Here is a 24,952-nt window from a genome sequence, read left to right as displayed (position 1 = left end):
GGTTTCTGATTAATTTCCTGTTTGGGAGCGGTTGGGGCTGACCAGGTGTGAGGAAGGTGGGGAAGACGGGGAGACATGGTTAGACCCTCCTAGCTTAAGTCTGAGGGAATTCCTGGGACAATCACCTCCCGTGTGTCTTTGCTGTCATTATATAACTCTTATTAATCAGATGCTGAGTCTCCTAACCCTGACTGAAGTTTTCCTTTGACTATCTCCATTTTCTCGGTGATGTCCTCAGCTTCCAATACCTATACTGAAGTTTTATCCTTTGTGTTTTGAAAATTCTTGTTCTTTAAATTCTGTTTTTAATGGTGTCCTCATTTTGTTTTATGCATGCAACATCTTTATCTTCCTGAGAATATTCTAGTTTTTAGTGTTCTGAATATCTTTTTTTCCCTTTTTTAAAAATTGTGCTTTAAGTGAAAGTTTACAATTCAACTAAATATCTTTTTTTTTTTTAATTTTTTTTTTTTTAAGTTTCAAGCTTTATCTCCATACTTGACAGGGACTAAAAAGCTGAGGGCTTGAAAACTGGTGGGCTTCCTTGGTGGACAGTGACTTGGACTTGACCTTGGGTCTCCCAAACACCAAAATCTGATTATCAGGTCCGTTTCATTTCCAGAGCGGGGACTCTTCTTTCAGCCTCTGGGAGGTAGGCCTGGCTGCAGGGGAAGGTGGCTGGAGGTTTTCAGTTTGACTGCCTCCCTGTGCTCTGTCCCAGTCTGATGTCTCTCTCCCCTGCGTTCGTATCTAGACCTTCATCCTGGATGATCCCCTTCCATTTCTCCCTGCAGCCCTGCCTTCCGTGGTAACTGGGCCTCTTCCTATGCATTTCTGAGTCCAGCAGCATTGGATTCCGGTTGGAAGTGGGCATGCTTGGGCCAGAGCTGTGGCTGGAATTAAGCTTCAGATGGATTCCCATCTCCTGGAGTAGGGACGAATGCCTTCTTGGTTTGTGTCCCCAGCAGCCAGCACAGTGCCAAACACTGGCTCTGACTGTAAGCTGTGTGATTTGTCTAAAGTAGCAAAAGCCAGGCACTACTTGCCTGGGCTTCATGTAGCTACAGCACTAGAACCCAGAGGAGACATGGAGAGGGTAAGTGAAAGAGAACCAGATCACCAGAGACATGATGAGGAATGGGAGTGTTAACTAAAGCAGGTGCTATTGGCAGGGATTTTTCTGGATTGTCCTAGGTTATATGGGGGAGGCAGCATGCAAATAGGTTGATAAAAATTGGAGGTGTAGGCAAAATCTTGTTGTACTGGCAAAAGGCTGTCTGGTGTAGAGCAGTATAGGTTTTGGGGTAAAGCTACGGCCTGCCTGCCCTTGATTCCCAAGTGCCTGGCCTAGACCTGGAAGTGTAGCAGGATAAAGGCCTTTCTTCTTTCATTATACTTGAGTGATTGGGAAGGAGGGACCACCGAAGAGGATCCCAGTGATATAGCTACAGGCCCCCACTTCTGTGGAAAGATGATGTGGTCGAGATTGAATGTCTGTGCTATGTGTCCCCTCAGTCCTCAAGCCGACCCCAGGAGGCAGGTAACAAAGCTTTACTCTGACAAAAATAGAACATAATAAGATTCAAATGAATTCTGTCAGTAGTTGGACAAAACTGGGGCTAAGCCCAGGGTTCCCCCAGAGAACTTGGGGTGAATTTACAGTTTGCTTTAGAGCCCTAGTGTCCTCATTTTTGTTGGGATGTTACATATTGTAAGCACAGTACAGAGTAATTGCTCAATTTTAAACATAATCCTCACCATAACCCGAGGTCACACAACTAGCAAGGAGTGGAATGGGAAATGAAACTTGTCAAAAATTTCTTTCCAAGACCCTCTGCCTCCACCTGCCTTGAACTGGCAGAACTGGCAGGAGGCTGGAGGTGTGTTGGTTAAGATGCCCTGAAGTATGTGGTTGCCCAGCAGGCTCTAACTGCTGCAGGTCTGCTCACGACCATGTTGAAGTGAGCTGACCTCAACTCCAGGAATTAAGTTAATTGTGGACAGTTTTTTTTAAAGTGGTTTAATGTGATAACAAAGGCTTCTTTTTTTTTTTTTCTTAAAGCCAATCACAGTATTCAACATTAAAATCTGTGAGTTTTTACCTTAACATTCCGTTTTTTTGCTGATTATACACATAGTTCTTTATACTGTGTGAAAATATATATTTTTTGAGTAATATACAAGGCCTTAGCAATATGGTTATGGTGGATATAATCTGAAAGCCCTCCCTAGGAATACTGTCTAAATTTATCTGTGTGCAGACCTAATCTCCCTAGGAAGAGAACTCTAGGAGTCAGAAGTAAGAACACAAGCTTAGGGATGCTCAAGAATTTTAAAGGAGGAAATTAATGAAATTTTGAATACGGTGGGCAAGCTTGCCCTCGCAACTATGAACATTATGAAGCTATAGTGATTAAAAGTAGAGGCATGGGATAAATACCAAACGTAACAGGGAGACCCAAGTACATAACCAGTAACCGGTTGCCAATGACAGTGACTCCTGCTGACCCTTTGCGAGCTAGAGTAGAATTTTGTTCCATAGGGTTGCCAGTAGCAGATTTTTGGGACGTAGATTGCCAGGCCTTCCTTCAGAGGCAACTCTGGGCAAGTTTGAACCTCCAATCTTTATTAGTAGCCAAGTACACGAATAGTTACAAGATAAGTACCTTACTAGTTTAAACTACCCTGGGACTCTTATGTGTACAAGGGAACTTAATATGAGAGTTGGAGTTACTACATACCAGTTGTTATAGCTGTCTGGCTTTCCTTATGGGGAAAAATCAGATTCCCTACTTGCCACCATATATACAAGTGAGTTTAGGTTTATTACACCTGAATGGCCAATTTCCAGGGAAGACATTTCATGGGCAATGGAGTTTTTAAGTCTGTTTTCTGATTGTGAAAGATAAGTGAGTTTATGGCAACAAGTTCCCCCACATGCCACCTTCCTGAGAGAGATGACATTACAGTTAAGGAAAATGCTAGAGGAACATGGCTAAATACAGCTGCTAACATTGGCGCAGTGGTTAAGAATTTGGCTCCTAACCAGAAGAGAGCAGTTTGAATACACCAGCCACTCCTTGGAAACCCTATGGGGGCATTTCTACACTCCTATAGTGTTGCTAGGAAACCCTGGTGGCATAGTGGTTAAGTGCTACGGCTGTTAACCAAGAGGTTGGCAGTTCAAATCCACCAGGCACTCCTGGAAACTCTGTGGGGGCAGTTCTACTCTGTCCTGTAGGGTTGCCATGAGTCGGAATCGACTCAGAAGGCACTGGGTTTGGTTTTTGGTTTTTCAGTGTTGATATGAGTTGGAATTGACTCAAGACAGCAATGGGTTTGGTTTTTTTGGTTTGGTTCCTCATTAACAAGTGGAATTGTATTATGTAGATTTTTAAGTGTCACTTAACATAGCCTCATGTGACAATACTTACCTCATTCTCTGCCCCTCAGCGTAGTATTCTCTAGTATGGCTGCATCATAACTCATATAGCCAGTCTTCTATTGATGTTTGTAGTTTTTGCTGATAAACAAGACTGCAGCGAGCATCGTTGCATACATTGTGGCGAGAGCTTTGGGCTGGGTGGCTTCCTAGCAGTACAGTTGGACACGTGGCATTCTAGATGGTGCTGTTGGGTTGCTATTTCAATGGACGGAGTTTAAGGATCTTGGGCAGAGGTCCCAGAGTGCAGCTTTCTGTGAGGGCCAGAGGCTGAAGGGCTGGCTTTATTGGCCTCCTTTCTTCCCTTAGGCCCCCCTTGGGAGAGAGGGCCTTTTGGCTCTGATTTTGCAAAGGAGCAGATGGATACAAGAATGGGCACAATAGCTCACTCCCAGAATCCTCTGTACCTCATGTTTCCTCACTCATTCTGTTATTGACAGCCTCTTCCATCCCAGCACACTTCCAGAGGTTTCCCAAACCAGTGGTGGGGGAAGGAGGCTGGTTGCTTGCATTTTGTGTATATAGGGTTAAAAATCATTTTAGACTCTTACACCTCATTGCCACCCCAGTTGATGTTGCTATACCTTTTCAGATCTTTTGTGTGCTCCTAGGTTCCCCCTCTCCACCGTGAATGGTATAGGATATGGTATACAATTTTATTCCAGGAATAAATTTATTCCAGACCATACTTGGCCAACCTCGGTGGCTATTGATACTTGATATTTGGCTATTATGAACAGCTCCAGAAGAAACCTCCTTGTATAGCCAACTTTTTGTACATGTGTGATTTCCTCCCCTCCAAATTGGATCAACTCTTAGAGATTCTGATTAATATGTCAAGTATCAGCTTTTACTGTAAGATGACCAAAACCCATTGCAGTAGAGCCAATTATAACTCCTAGTGACCCTATAGGACAGCATAGAACTACCCCATAGGGTTTCCAAGGCTGTGATCTTAATGGTAGTAGATGACCATGTCTTCCTCACAGAGCTGCTGGTGGGTTTGAACTACTGATCTTTCAGTTAGCAGCTGAGTGCTTAACCAGTGCACCACCAGTGCTCCTGTAGGATGGCAGCGGTGAGCAATTCTCCAAACACCTGGGTCACTGCGGATGAAGAGATTGGATGTTGCTTGATCTCTCTTTGAGGCAGAGCAGGTGAGGGTAGCTGGATGGTGAAATCTGCATGTCTTAAGATTTTATTATCTACGTTCCGATCCCTAGCACCAACTACACAGAAAATCAGGTACAGTTACTCCATTTCCAGGACGATGAAACTGAGGTTTGAGGAAACCATTCAGGGTCTTTTCTGTTTTCCTGTAAATCTGACCTTTTCTGGAATTTGTGGGGTTTTTCCTTATCAGGCAAAGGCACTGAACTGGGACCTTGTGCTCTGCTCCCAGTCCTATGGGTGAGTGGCCTATAATCAGCTCCTTGCCATTGTACCTGCTGTCCCCTATGCCTGGATGCTGCTTCCCCCTCCACCACCAATCACCTGGGTGAGGTGTTTTCCCTGCATTCACCCTCCCTGCCCCATGCTTAACTTCAGCCACACTTAACACACTGTATTAAGATTGTCCTATTTACTTGTCTCCTGGGTTAGATATAAGACTACATCTCTTAGTAGCTGTACGTGCTGAAACTGAGTAAGGAATCCACTGCCTCTGAGCTTCAATGTCCTCATCTGTAAAATGGTATAATAAGAGGAGCTTGGTCTCAGTCTTGTGAGGGATGTAGTAAACACTGCATCTCCACTATACCTGTGGGATCTTGGGCTTGAACAATGGCAACAGCCAAGAAAAATTTGAGCCTTCAAGGGAGGATTCAGGAATCTAGATTTCCCTCCCACAGGCTGTGGAATTTTAAGTAGGGGAGGCAGGAATATCTTTCAGTCTTTCCCTTTCCACTCTACCAAATTTCTAAGACCCAGAGGGCTGGGGATGGGGCTGGGAGGCCAAAGGGGGCTCCCTTCCTATTGCTCTCCTTCACCACTGCCCCCCCTTTTTGCATTGTGAAGTTTAATTAATGCAATTAACATTTACAAGGTACTGTGAAATGGCTCTTCTGCTGCCAGCCCGAAGAGAATTGATAACATCAGTTCTCAGCTTTTTAGCTAGGTGGTGGGGGATGTCCCTCAGCTTCCTCCCTGAGTCTAATTGGGGGTACCAGCCACCCTTCTGTCTGTCACATTGCATTTGAGCATGTCTGACCTGGTTCAGTTGGGGCACGAGCCACAGCACTAATGAAGCAGTACCTTGCAGGCAGGACTTGCAGTTGTTCAGCCCAGGGCTATTGCCCATCCAGGAACCACGTGCTAGACCCCAGCCTCTTGGAAAGGGTCAAAGGTCCCCACTCATCACACAGCTAGGCACCAGCCTCCTGCAAAAGCAAACACTCCGGTTTATCATGTCCTTTGGCCATAAAGTTTTCTGCAGCATCTGGGATGGATGCATTGTCCCTAACTTATATAATTCTTGTCTGCCTTGCCTCGGAAGCACAGCAGTTACAGGCACGTGCCCTAGACTGCAGGGGTGTGAGTCTTGGCCCTGCCACTTTGCGGGGTGACTTAATTAACTCAGCTGAGGGTGGGGTATTAAGGGTGATGCTTGCGCAATGTCCAGCTTACACAGTAGGGACCCAGTTCGCACCTGTTGATGGTAGAACAGCTGGGTGGCAGGGTACACAATTCTAAAGGCAGCCTGTCAACCATGCTGGAAAAATCCCATAGGAAGGTCGTGCCACATCTCAGTGAAGTAACCCAGCTAGCTTATCCTCCAGCACTAGAATGATCTCACCAGATAAAGCAGCTGGCTTTTGTTGGGGGCCACGCTATCTGGTACGTGCCAATCTTGAATCACTAGACAGCAGACTGCAGTGCATGGAAAGAGATGGGGCTGGAGGTTTGTATCTTCCCTCACACACCAGTCACTGGTGCTAATTTCTCCCTCTTACCAAGAGCATGTATATGTTCTTATTTAACTTCGCCAGACTGGATTTAGGAGCCCTGGTGGCGCAGTGGTTAAAGCACTTGCTACTAACAAAAAGGAGGGCAGTGTTTGAACCCACCAAGCTGCTCCGGGGAAGAAAGATGAGGCAATCTGCTTCCCTAAAGATTAACAGCCGAAGGAACCCTATGGGGCAGTTCTACTCTACCTATAGGGTTGCTGTGAGTCAAAATCCACTTGATGGGCAATGAATTCAGCCCTACCACTCTGGTCTTTCGGTGACAGTGGGTTGTTTTGGTTTGATCTTGATTTGAGTATGTTGACAAAACATTAATCAAGTGTGTATTACATTGCATAACCTCTTGTCTCAGTTTTCTCATCTGTAAAATAGGGATAGCAATACTCACCATATTTAAAGATTAGAAGAGTTAATACAGATAAAGCACAGGATAGTTCCTGGCACATAGTAGTAAGCATTGCAAAAAGTTAGCTTATTAGGAGGTGAGAGGATTTGTATACCTACATGAGGGGTGTCTGGAACCCTGGTGGCGTAGTGGTTAAGAGCTATGGCTGCTAACCCAAAGGTTGGCAGTTCAAATTGACCAGGTGCTCCTTGGAAACTCTATGGGGTAGTTTTACTCTGTCCTGTAGGGTCACTATGAGTCATCAACTTGAGGGCAACGTGTTTATGAGGAGTGTGTTGAGTGGGGGAAGAGGGCTGGAGAATGCCTTTTTGGAGAAGCCTAGGAGAGAAACACTCCTGGCTTTTGAGCTAGGGTTTTTAAGGCAGAGGGAACTGCAGCAGCCCACTGCTGGGCCTGAATTTGTTTGGTTTGTGTAGAGTGGACAGGGGGCAGGAACTGAGATGCACATCTCAGTCAGAATGGAGGTTTTGGAAGCTGGTGTGTGCTCTTTGCACGTGAGCAGCCATAGCAGTAAAGAAGCAAGGGTTCTCAATTTCATTGTAAACCCAGGGTACCACAAGGGATAAAAAAAAAATAGAAGGAACTTTCAATTTATGAACACACTCTTGAGTTATGCACCAGGAGGGAGAGCATCTCCTCAGCTCTCTCCAGGCACCTAGGTAGCTGGTGGCGTCTAAACAGTTGACAGCCTTTCCTTAACCTTCCTCTACTTCCGCTGAGTCTGGCACTGGGGTAGGATGTTTTTCTAGAATGTTGAGATGTGGTTAGGGAAGGTTTTCATGCACCCACAGCTGGCAGGTAGGTGGGCAGGGAGGCACTGCTGAGGTCCTAAAGAAGGCCCAAGGTGGTTAATCATTGGCAGATCTGGGCTGCAGGGCCCATCTGGGTTGGTCAAGGCTAGGAGACTCCTGTCTGACTTTTTGTTGATCCAGTTAGAGTCTGCCTGGGGTCCAACAAGTGGGTTGCCTGAGAAACTTGCCACAGATCAGAACCCTGGGCCCCAGATGAGAGGGAAGACTAGTCCCCTGATTTTACCTTCTGACTTGGTACCCAGCTACCTGCTACAGCTCCTGGCCAGGCTGTGCAGGTTACTTAATACACTTGCTTGGCCTGAGGTGAAATGCTCGGAATTAATAATTACTCTGAACCACACACCAGCAGTTTTCTGCCCTCTGGGCCTCACAGGAACTAGCAGTAGGTCACATGGCCTGTTCTTCCGGGTCAGGGCTTATGAAAAACAGGCTTGAGAAGCAGGTAGCTGGGCTGGGTCAGGCATATCCTCCATCCTCTGAGGTTGGTGTGGGGATCTTATTTTCTCTGGTGTTGAAGTTCTGTCACCAGAGTTTTTTTGTGAACCATCTTGAACCATGTGGGGTGGATAATTCCATGCTATGCTGTGTGTCAGTGTATAACTTTAGAACTTGGCACACACTCCTAAACCTAGTGGTCCTTCCTTAATGTGCATATTAATCACGTGGGGATCTTGCTGAAATGTAGGTCCTTATTCAACAAGTCTTTGATGGTGCCTGAACTTGTGTGGTGCTAACCAGCTTCCAGGTGAGACTGATGCCTCTGGCCCAAGAATGCTGTCCCTGGGCCACATAGGGACCAACAGAGGTATAGCTGTCCTACCAGTTGGGTGGTGCAAATGGTTAGTGAGCTTGGCTGCTAACCAAAAGGTTGGCAGTTTGAGTCTACCCAGAGGTACCTTGTAAGAAAGGCTTATTGATCTTGTGTGCCTTCGAGTGGATTTTCACACGTAGCAACCCTATAGAACAGAGTAGAACTGCCCCATAGGGTTTCCTAGGCTGAAGTCTTTACAGGAGCAGATCACCAGGTCTTTTCACCCACTGAGTGGCTGGTGGGTTTCAAACCACCGACTTTTCCACTGGCAGCCAACCTCTTTGTCATTGCGCCACCAGGCTCCTTTCCTGGTGATTTACTGGTACTTAAGAAAAAAAGAGTATTGAATATACCACGAACTGCCAAAAGAACAAACAAATCTGTCTTGGAAGAAACACAGCCAGAATGCTCCTTAGAAGCAAAGATGGCAAGACTGCATCCCACATCTTTTGGACATGTTATCAGGAGGGATCAGGCTTTGGAAAGGGACATCATGCTTGATAAAGTAGAGGGCTAGCGAAAAAGAAGATCCTCAATGAGATGGATTGACACAGTGGCTGCAACAATGGGCTGAAGCATAAGGATTATGAGGGTGGCGCAGGACTGGGCAGCGTTTCCTTCTGTACATAGGGTCACTGTGAGTCGGAAGAATACGGAATAAAAAATCATTGAAAACCCTGTGGAGCACAGATACACACAATGACATACATGTGTAGCCATGTATCAGAATAGATTTAAGGAGCCCTGGTGATGTAGTGGGAACCCTGGTGGCTTAGTGATTAAAAGTATGGCTGCTAACCAAAATGTCGACAGTTCAAATCTACCAGGTGCTCCTTGAGAGCCCAATGGGGCAGTTCTACTCTGTCCTATAGGGTTGCTATGAGTTGGAATCTCTTCAATGGCAGTGGGTTTGGTTTTGGTTTTTGGGTGACGCTGTGGTTAAGAGCTACAACTTCTAAGTAAAAGGTCGGCAGTTCGAATCCACCAGCCACTCCTTGGAAACTATGGGGTGGCTCTACTCTGTCTTAAAGGGTCGCTATCAGTCAGAATCTACCCCGAGGCAATGGATTTGGTTTTAGTTTGGTGATGCAGTGGTTAAGAACTCAGCTACGAGCTGAAACGCTGGTGGTTGGATACCACTAGTTCCCGGAGAGGATTTACAGCCTTGGTAACCTTATGGGGCAGTTCAACTCTGTCTTACAATGTTGATTCTAATAGGTTTGGGTGTTTTGGTTGAGGTGCCCTGCTCTCATGCCTGGGGGGGATGGGCAGGTGCATAGGTTGGAATTGGGGCGCACGTGACAAATTGCAACTCCACCTGGGGGCACCATAGGCCCCATTACAATGAGTCCCACAGCGCCCCCTGGTGGGTGCCGCGCCACTGTAGCTCACTGCCCCGGGTACTGATTCCAGAAGTTACCCTGGGAGTTTAGCATGCTCTATCTGGGTATGGCCTGGTAAGTCCCGGAGCCGTGCGAGTGGTCGCAGAGGCAGGAAGGGCCGGAAGTGGATTGGCGGCCAGTTGCTAGGAAAGTTTTCCAGGCAGGGTTCCAGGATTGGAGAGTGGGGCTAATGACCTCATGCTGTTTGAGGGGAACCAGAGGTAAGAGCGTGGGACCCTTACCCTGTACCTAGGCTCTATCTTTGCAAACTGAGGGTAGGTCAAGTGGTAATGATAGTAATTTTTGGAGTTCTGGTTTGAGTTGGCATTCTATACCCCGGAGGTATTTACTAATCTGGTGTAGAACCCTGGTGGCCTAAAGGCTAAGCACTCTGCTGCTAATTGAAAGGTTGGGGGTTGGAACCCACCCAGAGACTCATGAGAGAAAACAAAAAAAACCAAACCCGTTGCCCTTGAGGCAATTCTAGCTCATAGTGACCCACCATATAGGATAGAGGACCTGCTCCATAGGGCTTCCAAGGAGCATCTGGGGGATTCAAACTGCTGATATTTTGGTTAATAGCCAAGCTATAAGCTACAGCACCACCAGGGCTCCCTCATGGGAGAAGGACCTAGTAACCCGCTCCTTTAAAGATTACGGCCTAGAAGACCCTATGGCACAGTTAGACTGTGCACATCACTTTTCCTTTCCTATAAAATGAGCACACAATCACATTAGGATTTAATGAGAGAAGGATGCATATTTGAGGTTCTTACATAAAGCAAATTATGTAGTTAAGTGCCCACCCTGTACTAGGCGGAGGGCCAGGCCTAAGGTCATATAGCCTATCAGCTGCATAGCAAAGACCTGGGCCAGTGTCTCAGATATGATGCAGCTACGGGGAGGGCCAGCAGTGGGGAGACCAAGTTCCAGAGGTGGAAGTTAGCTGGACCAGGGGCATCCCCTCCTGTTAACTGCCCCCAGCCCTTTGCTGTGCCTCCCCCACCCAGTCCCTTCTTGGGAACTTAGGACTCCAAGCTTCAGCTGGTGAGGGAGGAGGGGAGTGAGTGACAGGCCAGCAGACCAATGGGTCCCCGAGGATGGGCTGGGGAGGGGCTTGTGCTGCCATGGAGAGGAGAGAAATGGTTCTGTGGGGGAGGAGGGGGCGGGTGGGAAGAGGACCTGGAGATTGAGGGGAAGGGAGAGAGCAAACAAAGGGGTCAGGAGGGAAAATAATGCACTGGCTTCCTGAGGCCCTGCAGAGGCTGGGCAGGGAGAGGGAGCCGGGGCATAGGGAACAGGGGCTGGCGGCAGGCAGGCGGGTCCTAAATGGCATTGTTTGAAGGGGCCAGCTAATTGCATAGCACAACCTAAGCCTCAGACCCCAGTCCCAGCCCCCTCCTCTGCCCTGGGTGCTGGCTTCTGAGCCTTTGGGGCTTCCTGGGCACATGGAACCAAGTCCTGAGCCTCTGAGTTTGGTGAGGGGGCAGGCTATGGGGGCAGCCTGGGTGGGGTCCTTGGGCAGGAGTATCACCATAAGAATCTCAGGGGCCTGTCTCAGCCTAAGGGCATAAAGCCAATGTTGGGAGGTTGGGGTGTGTGTTGCCTCATGTTCTTGCTTCCATTCTACCCTACTCAGCCTGGCCTTCTCACACAGGAAACAATGAAGGGAGACACAAGACAGCTCAACGGAGAGGAGAATGCCAGCAGGAGGGAAGACTCCATCATCACCAACGGGGCTTGCAGCGACCAGTCCTCCTACTCCAAGGACGCCCCTTCGCCCCCAATCCTGGAGGCTGTTGGCACCCCGGAGATCAGAGGTGGCCGGGCCTGGGGAGTAAGGGGTGGGCTCAGGTGCTGACATGGTATGCCATCACTACAGACCACCGCTGGGATGAAAGCCTCCCAGCAGGCTCTGCAATTTATTTTTGGGAGAGGGTCTGGTCTCTCAGAGCCTCTGCCCACCCCCGTGCCCCCAGGGGAAGGGAAGAGACAGTCCTGTAATAGTTTAGGCAGAGCCAAACCTTTTTCTTATCACCCCCTACTCCCCTGTCCCTTCAGCTGGAACACTGAGGAGGATCATACCAAGAGGCTGCAGAGAGGTGCTGTGGTGACCCCTGATGTTTTTCAGTCTGATAGGGCTTTTCAGCATAGGCTGGGGCTTTGCCAGCCCTTCTGCAGTGGGACCCCTCTCCTTAGGAGGTGGGACTGGGGTTGTGACAAGGAGGGGAGGCTCTGAGGCTTGCTTCCTTTGCTATCTTCCCCTCAGCACAAACTGGGGCTCCCCTCCACTGAGATTCTGACCCAGCTGGTCTGGAAACCCCTGTATTGTTCCGTGCTGTTGTTGAGACCTCTTCCAGAACAGCGCCATCCAACAAATCCTCGTGTGAGGATGAAAAATGTTCCGTACTGTTGTACTACAATAGCTACGGGACACATTGAGCACTTGAAATGTGGCTAAGAAGACAGGCAATGAATTGTTGTCTTAAATGGGGTTAGTGGCCACTGTGTTGGGCAGCGCTGTTCTGGAATGAATTTGGTACCTACCCTTAGTGCCCTCAGCATGCAGTCTCATTAAGTGCCTGGCCCTTTGCCCTGTTCCTATATAGGCATGAATAAATACAGGGAACTGAGGCAACAAGGCATGCCAAGGGAACTAGGGTTGCTGAAGGTCTAAGAGTTAATCCCCGAGGATGCCAGTGCTTTAGGGAAATCCCAGACCTCGGCCTCCAGAGGAGGCCACAGAGAACAGCCCCTGTCAGGAAAGGGAAGATATGGCTGGAGGCTGCCCGTTCCTCAAACGGACTTATTCCCTCCATAGGCCGCCGATCAAGCTCACGACTATCCAAGAGGGAAGTTTCCAGCCTGCTAAGTTATACTCAGGTACAGTCTCACCTTTTTGGGGGCTCAGGGAAGTTTCCTTTAGCATTTATCAAATATGGAACCTGAGGTTCACTTAATGTTGTCAAATATGAACGCTGTGAAGCACAGGAGGGACTCTAACAAACTCATGTAGGATGATATTTACAATCATGATAAAAATGCCCTGTTGTTTCTAATATGAGCCCTGGTGGTATAGTGGTCAAGACCTCAGCTGCTAACCAAAAGGTCACCAGTTCGAATCCACCAGCTGCTCCTTGGAAACGTTATGGGATAGTTCTACTCTGTCCAATAGGGTTGCTGTGAGTTGGAATCAACTCAATGATAACAATTTTTTAAAAAATTTCTAATATGCAAAGTTTTATCAGTGAAAAGTTTTTCTGCTAAATAACGAAAGTTTTGTTTTACGAAATGCTTCTTGCAAAAAAAAAAAAAAAAAAATTTTTTTTTCCCTCAATTTATAGAGCTATCTAATAAGAAACCATCTTTGTATTTCTAGAATAAGTCCAACATGGTCATGCTGTGTTTCAAATTTGAATTATTTACTTTATCATCTTTCCAGGAATGAAATGTATATATGATTTTATTTACTATGTCAGTCTGGTTTTGACACTGGGGTTATGTAGCCTCAAGATTTTGTTGCAAGTTGGAGAAAACTTGACGAGCTTGTTTGGATGTTGTCAGGTGCCATTTGGTCAATTTTAGACAGACTATATACCATGTGACAGAAGAACAGCCCCATAGGTTCTCTTGGATGCAATATTTACAGAAGCGGACAACTAGGTCTTCTGTAGAGTCAGTGGGTGGCTTTAAACCACCAACCTTTGGGTTAGCAGCTGAACACTTAACCATTGTGCCAACAGGTTCCTTGGGCTTCTTTCATGGAATTTTTAATAATCACTGCATTTTGTTAATAGTTACAGATGTGTTAAGGTTTCTATTTCTTGATCAGTGTTTTCCAAAGTTACATTTTATTCCATTATGTATTTATTATTCCTTATGTTATTTATGCCTCTGTTTTCTAATCTTAATAGACGCTTTATCAATGTGGTTACTTTTTTCAAAGGCAGCGGGGACAAAATGGTGAACAAAAAGTGGCCCTGCCATCCTCCTGGTGGGCCACTGGTGGGGGTTCAGAAGATGAAGAATAAGAGCCAGTGGACAACTAAGACAGTGAACTGGATCACAGGGTCAGGAAGGCTGTTGTAGGTTTTTTTCTAGTAACAGCGACTGCCTGTTTTGAGGATTTCTTCTGTGCTTGGTATGCGTGATTTGATTGACTGCAAACCTGGTGCCCTATACGTGAGGTTATTCCTTTTAATTGTTTCATTAGTATCTCAATTTTAAAGACAAGTGAATGGACTCATTCAAGGTCACACAGTTGGCAAGTGGAGAAAAAAGTTAACACCACTGGCTAGATCTCCTGGTCACTCAACCACTCCAGTTTTTTTTCTTTTTTCTTTTTTTTTTGGTGCCTGGTTTGTGTTGGGTATTGCTGTGAGGAATGGGACCCACATTTGGCTTATTCATGACATGTTGCAGGGCACTTGGCATTGTTTCCTGGTCATCCTGTCAACAAGAATCTCCCTTGAGCAATTAGCCTACATTTTCTCCCAACCTCTGAATAGTGAAAATGGTCCAGGTCTCTCCCCCCAGGCATAACTAAGTCTAATAAACGTATAAAGATTGACATTTTGCATTCCTTCATTTTTGGTTTTCTGATTTCCCTGAGATTTTATCTTGCAGTCCCAGCTTTAATTCATGATCCTGTAGTTTTCTGTCATAATAGGTTTTTGGGACAGGTGTATAACTAAATATACTTAGGTCTCTTGCCTTGATACTTGTGATTGGCTTCAGTATGACTGACTTTTCATTTTATTCTTTTTTTTTTTTATGATGCGATTTTTCCTAATTACGTTTTAAAAGTTTATATTGTTTCATTTATAAAGGATCTGACGGGTGACGGAGATGAAGGGGAAGATGGAGATGGTGCTGACATACCAGTGATGCCAAAACTCTTCCGTGAAACCAGGACTCGTTCTGAAAGCCCAGCTGTAAGTCCCCTACACTGAGCCACGGCACTTCCAACTACTCAGACCTGAGTAAAAAAACTGTTATGTCTTGGCTCTCCCTGGGAGTAGTTTGAAGAGAGGTGAGCAAATATTTTGAAATTAGGCTCACGGACTGAGTTTCTGGAAAATTTTCTTTCGCACAGCAGATTTTAAACTCATTCCTGGAATTTTCTTGTAAATACCCGGGGGTGGTAGAGTTTACAAGGTGGATGGCTCGGCTGCCAGTTAACTACTAGAGACCATCACTTCAAGGTGGATTCTGTGACTTCTAGAAAAGTCTGAGGCCTGGAATTGGGAAGGCAGTTAATGCTCTTGGTCACCTAGCCCATTAAAGACCAACCTGACGCTTAATGACTTTTCCAGGTGTGGTTTATAATCTCAGCTTCACAGCAGTCCTGTGGAATTCCTATCGCCCCTCTTTATAGATGAGAAGATTTCAGTAACGTAACCAAGGTTATACAATAACTGTTGAGCACAGGATTTGAACCCAGGTCTTCAATGCCTAAATTTGCACCATGCTGGGAAAGAACGGTCTGAGGGCTTCTTGGCCATCTTGATGATCCAGAACTTTCTGGAAGCCATATGTCTGGTTTTGGAGAAATGTGTTTGGTTTAGAGTAAACATGGATTTTATTTTTCAGTCTAATTCACAGGTGCCAGCTTCAGCTGGCCAAATCTCAAGACTCTATGCAGCCTGTTATGAACAGGGGATTGGGATCTGTTTTGGGTTTTCAGGCACACTGCTAGCCATCATACCACCTTTATCCCACTAAGGGAGAATTTCTGGGTGGGGTGTTATCAGGCTGCAGTACCCATATAACTTAACTATCTCGTTCACACCCCGTAGACCTGAGGCCACCATGTGTCCTTGGCGACACTCAAAGCCAGATCTTCCTGGCCCCCTGCCACGGGCCCTATGCCTCTAATCACCTAAGGCTCTATACTTCTACAGTCATGCACTGCATAAGGTCCATTCACGCAACGTCCAGCCACATACATGTCCGTGGTCCAATAAGGTTATAAAAGAGTTCAGAAATCCTGAGAATGCGACATAGTGGATATGACCAGGTATAGGGAATGCAACAGCTTCCTACAAGCAATGTGCATATCTCACGTCTCTTGTAGACAAAGTGATTGTGTTGCCAGGTGTATAATGGTACAGTAGATAAGTAGCCTATAATACATGTTGTGATAGTCATAATAAACACCTATGTTACTGGCTTATGTATGTGCTGTGCTATACTTCCTATGATTATTTTAATGTGAACTTTTACTATTTACAAATAAAAGGTTTACCGTATAAGAGTGTATGCTTTGACTTGTAGGCGGCAGTATCCAATCTCATATCATGTGTGTCTTGAGTGTTGTAGCTTTCTCCTTCTGTTTAATTTTCTTTTGAAAATATTACTGTGAAGTGCATCATGGCTCCCAAATGCAGCAAAACCAGTGCTAGTGATAATAGAAGTAAGAGGCAAAGGAGAAATATCAATTTGGAGGTGAAACAAGGTTATTGAACAACATGAAGGTGGAAGATCAGTGAATGTTATTGATCGCGATTTAAGCATGTGACACTTGACAATTGCCATGATCCTCAAAAACAAAGAAAAAATTTCCCAAGCTGTTAAAGGATTAGCTCCACTGAAAGCTACAAGGCTAATGAAAGTGTGAGAGATACTCACATCAGATATGGAGAAATTGCTAATGACCTGGATTGAGAAACATACACAAAAGCGAATTCCTCTCGGCACCTTCTGGATAACTGCTAAGGCACAAAAAAACACTTGGTCAAGATGCTTAAAGAAGCAGCAGGACCAGACTACAATATCAAGCTTAGTGCCAACTCTGGGCAGTTCAAGCGCTCCAGACAACACATCCCACTATATAATGTGATGTGAAAGTATGAGTGGTGATCTGCAAGTGTTGATGCGAAAGCGGCAGAAGACTTTGTCAAAACCGTAGATAAACTAATTGTAGAGAGAGGTTATTTGCCCCTGCAAATTTTAAATATGGAAGAAACCTTATTCTGGAAGTGAATGCCTGAAAAAACCTTCATCCGTAAGGATGAAATACAGTACTGTGTATATGTATTTTGGCTGTTAAGGCAATACAAGTATACTAGAGTATTCCATACATCTTTGCTAACTGTATAATAAGGTATTTACACAATGTCCAAATCACGTAACATCCTATTACACAGGACATACAGTGGACGTTAAGCAACGCATGACTATACTCTCTTGATTCCAGGTACGAACTCGAAATAGCAACAGTGCCTCCAGACGGGAGAGGCACAGGCCCTCCCTACGTTCCACCCGAGGCCGGCAGGGCCGAAATCACGTGGACGAGTCCCCAGTGGAGTTCCCAGCTACCAGGGTTGGTCCCCCAGATGCCCAGACCCCTGCCCTCATCTGTAGTCAGAAGATCTGACTTACCTACTGCACTGGTGTATCACCTGTTTCCTTTCTTCATGCTGATCTTATTTTCAGGATCGTGCTTTTCCTTTCTGGATATGCTTCTCTTAAGCCTGATGGTTTCTCTCCTGACTATGTTCCAAATGGAATTGTGCAGAATTCCTTGCTGATTGAGTACTTGCCCCACTTGAGCCACTGGCATTCAGAACTGTCTTATCTCCCTGGTATGTCTCCTTTGACTGTATAAGCTCACCCCAGCGTTACAGCACTCTCCACTCTTATGCCAAGGCTGGGTGCACAGCAGATACCTAAACCAGTGATCCTCTCCGAGCTTGGCATTAACCATCACTATGCCTTCATTTCAGTTCTGTCTCTGGTCTAACAAGTTGTTATGATGGCTTTCTCCAGCATCCAGCCATTTACAGGATACTTCTTTCTGAAAAACAGTCCTTGCTGGTCTCTTTATTGTTTAACTTAATTCTTTACTCTTTTTGCTTGTCCGGGAAGCAGTTGGTGGTACCATTGGTCTCTGGTAACCAGCCTGTTTTGTTGTGGCCCCAACTCTGTGCTCTTCTGTCTGTAGTCCCTGAGACGACGGGCAACATCCTCAGCAGGTACACCGTGGCTGTCCCCTGCCAGCCCCTACCTCACCATTGACCTCACAGATGATGATGTGACACCCCAGAGCAGCAGCACCCCATACAACAGCCTCATCCAGGACAGCCATCTGGAGAACTTAGAGTCACCACAGGTGGATGGAGAGGGTAGAGAAACAGACGGCACTGAGTATCAGGTAGGACAAGGAAGGACTTCCCACCGGGGCAGCCAAATGCCGAATGCAGGGAACAGAAAGCAAGTTACCAAGAGGTCACTCCCAGACATAACTCAAACACCATAGTTACCCACCTGACTTCTGATGTTCTAAATATTATATTTATGTGTAGAGATACCTGTACAAGGTTTGTATACATGAACAGAATCATTGTACATAGAAGAAGGCAGACTGGCTTTTTTTTTTAATTAGGAAGTAGAGTTGCCCCATGGTTTTATGCTTGTATAATCCAGTAAGCGTTTTTGTACCATCATTAAATAACCAATTGAGCTTTTGTATTTTTCACTTAAGCAGGGCTGTATTAAGCCTCCTTATGCACGAATTTGAGGTGGTGTAGGGATCCATTTTTGACACACATTACTTAGTTAGGACATCACACTGTAAGTACAGTTATCTCCGCAGCCTACAGCAAGCTTTTTAACATAGTACTGTGTGCAGAGGGCCAAAAATTTTTGTTGCATTTTAGTGGCTTTGTAATAGACCATCCAGTCCCCTATGCTGGTAATTTCTAGGTTATTTTTTTTACTGTGATCTTTCAGTCTTGATGTGAATATTCAGTTGTCATCTTTCCATTCCCAGATGCTAGGTTAAATGTTAAAGTTATAATAATACAATGAAACACCCAACCTCAAACAATCCTGCCTTCTTCGGTGCCCCTTATATTTTTAATCAATTCTCACATAATCTTTAATCCATAACACATTGATAGGTAGGTGTGTATTTTTGGCGTCACTTTATGTCACAACTGTTTTCCCAGAGAGTTCTGTCAGTGCAGTATGGAAGCTATGGGTTGGGTGTTGAGGCCGTTGCTATTGATATCAATGGAGTAGGCAGTGTTTTTCCTTGATCCTGGTTGTCTGTCTAATTATTGGAGTTACTTCGCTTGGTTTTTCTCCCTCCAGGATGGAAAGGAGTTTGGAATAGGCGACCTCGTGTGGGGAAAGATCAAGGGCTTCTCCTGGTGGCCCGCCATGGTGGTGTCCTGGAAAGTTACCTCCAAGCGCCAGGCCATTGCCGGCATGCGCTGGGTCCAGTGGTTTGGCGACGGCAAATTCTCAGAGGTGAGTCCAGGGCAAGGCAGGCTCTCAAGGGGGCCCTGTAGATGCATAGGTTTTTACTTTTTTGTATTTGGTACATGACCTTTTAAGACCTGCTCTCTCCTGGTGGGTGTTGCCGTGGTGGAAGAGACAGGAACAGGGACGCTGCTGAGCATCTCTTAGCCCCAGAGAGAGTGGGGTTTTCCCAGTGGGCCTGGAGATGGGTTTAAGGTCACCTGGTGCCGGAGTGGTTTATTTCAGGACTGGGTTGTTGATTATTGGTATTAGCCAGTTTAAGCTAATCATTTTTAACTTAAGCACTTTTGTGTATTACGGAGTGTGCTTTGGTTCTTAATACTCTGTAGAAGGCACATATCTGAGATTTCCCAGTTGTTCCTATCAGATCGATCTCCTTTGGAGGTATTAGTCCAACCCTCACCACCCAGAGGCCCAGAGAAGTTAGGTGTGAGGTACTTAAGGCAGGTTAGAAGGCAAGCTGGAGGCAGAGCAATTGGAACCAACATGGAGGCAGATGTTAGAATGACCATCTAGTACATCCCTGGGATTCAGCCTCAAGTTGAGGTTCTAGTTTTCTAAGGAGTTGCACTCCCTGAGGCTAATTAAACACACTGAAATTATGCAAGGGCCTGGATCCTCTGAGACAGTCGGCAGATGCTCTCTGTGGCCAGCAGGGGGAGCTGAAGCACAATTGTCCTGTGGCTGTACTTTTCTTGAGCATCTAAGTTCAGGATGTGGGCAATGAATTCTGTGAAATGAAAGATGGGTCGAGGCCTAATGGTTGTAATTAATTGCTTGGCCTCATGAGACATTAAAATGTGTTTTGCAAGATAGGGTCTGATGCTAATAGGATGCAGTGTGGGTCTGTTTGCATTGTGGAATGCAATTTCAATGTGGGGCCTGACTCTTGGGCCCCAATCCTGGACTGTGCCCTGCCCAGCACACTTCTGTGTTGCACTGGGAGATTTTGGCTTTGAACAGTGTCTACGTTTTAGTGTATAGGAATCTACCACTGTAGTGAGCTCCACCTGTGGTTCCAAGAAATATGTTGAGCCTGTTTCTTCAAAGGTCAAATGGTGGTGGTATACTCAAGGGAAGTTGGGCTCTCTTTGCAAGCAAAATGGGCTCACAGGTACAAATCAGAGGGTATCTTAAGAGTGAGAACTCTTTGGAGAATGGTGCATCACCTAGCTCTTTCAGTTCTGCTTTGCATCCCTGAACACCCAATTCTCTCTCTTCCCACTGGCAACCCCATCAACCCATGCATGGCCTGGGGATTTGAGTGGGAAGGGGTGTCCTATACAGAGAGCACAGATTTCAGCCTCTACTGGAAGGTAGACATTAACACATCACAACTAAAAGGTGCTTACTCTGCCAAGCACTGTTCTCTAAGCATACATTAAATTAACACTTTAATGAAAGGTTAAAATAGTATATTCATTACACCTAATATTCCCCATGCTCAGAAAGGAGGAGGGCAAGCAGGCAGGAGAACATGGACAAAACCCCCATGTTGGAGCACCCACAGAGAATTTCAGGCCTTAGCTATGTGGGACTCACATCAGGAACCATGTGGATAATTTGCTCTGAAGATACACAATACAATTTACCCAGAATATCATACTTTTTCCACATTTCTTTTGAAGGTCTCATCTACCATTTTTCTGTGTATAGAATCCTTCAGGGGAATCTACACCATTGAATTTTTTTTTTTTTTTTTTTTTTGCCGTTTTCCCCTGCCCCCCCCTTTGAATTGACACCTGAAAGATATCCTCTATTAAAGGGTGTGAACATGTGAGAGCTGTACACTCTACAGACACATGCTGTTGGTGGGTGGTGATCACTTCTTTCTTTTCTAGGTCTCTGCAGACAAGCTGGTGGCCCTGGGGCTGTTCAGCCAGCACTTTAACCTGGCCACTTTCAATAAGTTGGTCTCTTACAGGAAGGCCATGTACCACGCCCTGGAGGTAACACTGGAGTGGGGAATGAGGGCCTGGCCCCAAGAGCAGAGTGCAGCCACTGCAGACTTATTATTTTATTATTATTTAAGAGATCCACAGAAAGGTAGCTCAGACTACAGTGTTGCCAAGATGGGTGTAGAGGGATCAGGCAGTCCCGGGAGGCAGTCAATGCAAACATGGTGGTGGCCTGATGGGCTTAGAGGTGCAGGCCGACCAGGGAGGCTTTCATTGCGAACGTTATGGTGGCCTGACATGCTTGATTACGAAAAAGCCCATTTGCTTAGAAGACAATGAAGGGACATGAGATTTCCCCCTGACTTCCCAGCATGGCTAGGTGGCTGGTACTGCCAGCTGAGCGAAGGAGGAGCACTGTGAAATGGGTGGCAATATTCGTATCAGTTGATATGCTTTTGCAGAAACCACAAAACCTCCTTCTTTTACTTGATGTGGTTTTGTCTCGTGGCTAGGTAGCTGAGGTCATCTGTCCCCTTCCCTTATCTTTGGCCGGTGTTATTAACCCTTGTGAACCCTGAGGCTCTTTTCTCTCCCTCCCCCTTCACATGGAGCTGGAAAGATCAATGGCTTTTGTCTAGTATTTATGAGCCAGCCTCTGTCAAGTGTTGTACAAGCTTAATTAGATTTGAATCCTCATGGTTCTTCTGATATAGAACTCCCCATCTTTTCAGGGGACTTAAAAGAAATCCAGTGCTGTCGCAAGGTGCAGAGGTAGTAGACCATGCTGACCCAGGCTTCTCCTAAAAGTTTTGGAGATAATTTTGGTTCCTCTGCCCTTGGGAATGTGCTGACCATCTCAAGTTCCCTGCAGGGGGAGGCTCCATAGTTGGCACCCTCATGGGAAGATTAGCTCTGCCCCTGCCGTCATGGCTTCCTGCCTGTCTTCCTGTACAGGCCCCACCTCCCTGTCACATACCACAGCCCAGGGCAGCTGTCTGGCATGAAAGCCCAGTGTAAAGGGGAATGCTGGCCCCAGATGGGGGTCCCTGAGTGTGGCCTGGCAAGAAGCCACGGTTCCTGTTCATCAGACTCTCCTTTGTCTCTGCAGAAAGCCAGGGTGCGAGCTGGCAAGACCTTCCCCAGCAACCCTGGAGACTCCTTGGAGGACCAGCTGAAGCCCATGTTGGAGTGGGCCCATGGGGGCTTCAAGCCCACTGGGATTGAGGGCCTCAAACCCAACAACAAGCAACCAGGTGGGAATGAGTCCCTGGTTCTGCTGCTTGTGGGAGGAACACTTGGGAAATGCAACCCCCAACCCCCACCCCAGCTTTCCAGCAACCAGAGTAAACCATGAGTTCTCTGGGGGTTTCTGTGAACCCTAGGACTATGGAAAAGCAAATCATCCAGGGCACGTGCAGGGGCATTAAAGCCTTATCTGGTCCCTGGTCACTTTCTTGGTAAAAGTCAAGAACGTACTATTTTGAGATGGAGTCTATCCTGAAAACTTCAGTTATCTGGGGCTCAAGGTAGAATCTTAACTAACACTGTTTAAAGGAAAAAATAGTAAAGCCTTGCTTATTATAAAGAACTTGGAAAGTATTAATTTAAAAACAAGAACCCTAAGCCTCCTCCAGAACAAGATATCCCCCGTGGTTAACATATTGACATGTGTGGTTTCATGTTGTCCCTCTCCTAAAGTCTGGGATGTGTCTAACAAGCTGTACATTTAATGTAGTATTTCTGTTTTGTTTTATCGTTTTCCCTCTCAAAAAAAAAAAAAAAAAAAAAAAAGTGGTTAATAAGCCGAAGGGGCGTCGTGCAGGCAGTGGAAACTTAGAAACAAGGAAACACGGTATTCCCTTCCCGTATTTTGTCTATTCACTGTTTTCTATACACTTCTTTTCAACTTATGTTTGCATAGTCACTGGGGAAGAATCCAACCTCTTAAAGGCAACTTGAACCCCTAACCCTATTCCACCTCACGCCCCACCCTCACAATTGCCCCCCAGGTTCATGCTGTTGGGTGCACAACCTTCCAGCCTTTTCTCTATACTGGTTGAATTCCTGCTTTCCCCTTGATTTCTCAATAATAACAGTACACACTGTCAAGTATCCTTTGTGTCCTTATGGTTTTTAATGGCTGCTTCATTTTCTTTCCAGGGGCAGAGTAGAATTTATATTACCGTGTCACAAGATTCACTGGCACTCTCCAGCAGCAATCTAAACGGGAGCCAGATATATAATTAAAAAATGTCCTAGTAATTGCAATGAAAAGACTAGAAAAAGAAACAGATGAAAGGAATATTAATACATTTTATTTAACTCAATATATACAAATATTGGTATTTCAGTATCTAATATAAAAAAGATTTTACGTTTATTTTTTAGTACTAAATCTCAAATCTTATAGCACACCTCAGTTCAGATGCCAAATGTCTATTGGAAATACTTGATCTATATTCAGTGTTCTTAAAATTTATAGTTGAAAAAACAGATTGACATCTAAGCTGCCCCAAACATACTAAAGTTTTCCAAGAATTAAATCAATTGAGTTTATTTAAATTGAAACTAAATGAGAAATTAATTTCTCACTTACTCTACAGCCACAGATTGTAAGTGCTCATTGTTGACGAGTGACCATTGTCTACTTTGTTAGACGGCACAGGTATAGATGTTTTCGGGGTTTAAGCGGTGGACCAAGCTGCATCTACAAGGATATGTTCTTTTACAATATTAAAAAAAAAAAAAAAAAACCTGTTACCATCAGGTGGATTCCGACCCATAGCAACCCTGTAGTACAGACTAGAACTGCCCCATAGGGTTTCCAAGGAGCAGCTGCTGGATTGAAACTGCTTACCTTTTTGGTTAGCAGCCATAGTTTTCAACCCCTGCGCCACCAGGGCAGTTTATACCTATATTTGAAACCATGTAAATACGTGTTAAAAATGGAAGCTGAGAGTAAAGGCTTTTGAATTGCCTCTTGATCTGAGTTGCCCATTCCGTGAAGACAGATGACATTCAGAATTGATCCCCCTTACATGCCCACATGTAGCTGGCACTCAGGCACGACAAGGTCTCTTTCCCGGCCCACGTGTTCCCCTGACCCTCCTCCTACCAAGTGCCGGCTGCCATCTTCTTACTTTTCACAGAGAACAAAACGCGAAGGCGCACAGCTGACGACTCCACCACCTCAGACTACTGCCCCCCAACCAAACGCCTCAAGACAAATTGCTACAACAATGGCAAAGACCGTGGGGAGGAAGACCAGAGTCGAGGTGATTGGTGGTCTTAGGAGGCTGGGGGTAGATGGACTCATAATCACCCCATGTCAGGTGGGCAGGTATGGGGACCACTCAGAAAGGGATGTGGTGGTTAACATGGCTTAGTTCACCATTGAGAGGCTTCCTGACCCCATCTCACCCATTCTCTTTTCTAAACAGAGCAAATGGCTTTGGATGTTACCAACAACAAGAGCAGTCTGGAAGGTAAATGTACTCTTCTTTCCAATCCCTCCCTTCTAGTTCCAGGGAGTACTCAAGGCCTGCTTATCTAACTTCTGCACCCTGCCTGTGTTTAACCCAGATGTCTTTCCACCTTGATCAGAGGTCGAGGAGTGGGTGGACTCTGGGTGTTTGTGGTGCCTTGCATTGTCCCTATGTCTTATTTGCTACACTTTATAAAATGAGTTGCCTGATGATTGAGTCTGACTCTGCTCCTGAGCAGAAATAAATAAATGAGCAGAAAGTTGGGGACTTGGGCAGAAAAGAAGCTAGGGCACAGCGACCAGGAGAACCTGACACCTGAAACTAAGATCTGTGGCATCTTCCCAAACAAGAGTTAGAACTGGCTTTGAGGTAGAAAAGGCAGGCACCTCCTTCACCATCCTTCTCTCTCGTGCCAACTCGGGTCCTCTGCTTGCCCCGCCTGAGAAGCGCTGCTGCACTTGGAACACTCTTCAGAACATATCCAGA

General features: G+C 45.8%; 1 protein-coding gene across 3 annotated transcripts in view; it reads left to right on the top strand.

Annotated features, from left to right (window-relative positions):
• DNMT3B (DNA methyltransferase 3 beta) overlaps positions 1–24,952 on the top strand; it is a 42,985-nt gene that overhangs the window by 5,231 nt on the left and 12,802 nt on the right. For all 3 annotated transcript variants that reach the window (XM_049869552.1, XM_049869553.1, XM_049869554.1), the window contains exons 2-11: positions 11,474–11,636; positions 12,638–12,699; positions 14,646–14,750; positions 17,015–17,140; positions 17,762–17,971; positions 18,913–19,071; positions 20,925–21,032; positions 22,090–22,234; positions 24,131–24,256; positions 24,422–24,466. In XM_049869552.1, the coding sequence (XP_049725509.1) occupies positions 11,480–11,636; positions 12,638–12,699; positions 14,646–14,750; positions 17,015–17,140; positions 17,762–17,971; positions 18,913–19,071; positions 20,925–21,032; positions 22,090–22,234; positions 24,131–24,256; positions 24,422–24,466 (1,243 nt within the window). In that variant the 5' untranslated portion in view covers positions 11,474–11,479. The remainder of the gene's footprint in view (positions 1–11,473; positions 11,637–12,637; positions 12,700–14,645; positions 14,751–17,014; positions 17,141–17,761; positions 17,972–18,912; positions 19,072–20,924; positions 21,033–22,089; positions 22,235–24,130; positions 24,257–24,421; positions 24,467–24,952) is intronic.

The sequence above is a fragment of the Elephas maximus genome, chromosome 25, assembly GCF_024166365.1.
Source record: "Elephas maximus indicus isolate mEleMax1 chromosome 25, mEleMax1 primary haplotype, whole genome shotgun sequence".
NCBI classification, from domain to species: domain Eukaryota; kingdom Metazoa; phylum Chordata; class Mammalia; order Proboscidea; family Elephantidae; genus Elephas; species Elephas maximus.
The sequence above is the reverse complement of the archived record's forward strand: the minus strand, read 5'-3'. Positions and strand labels throughout refer to the sequence as shown.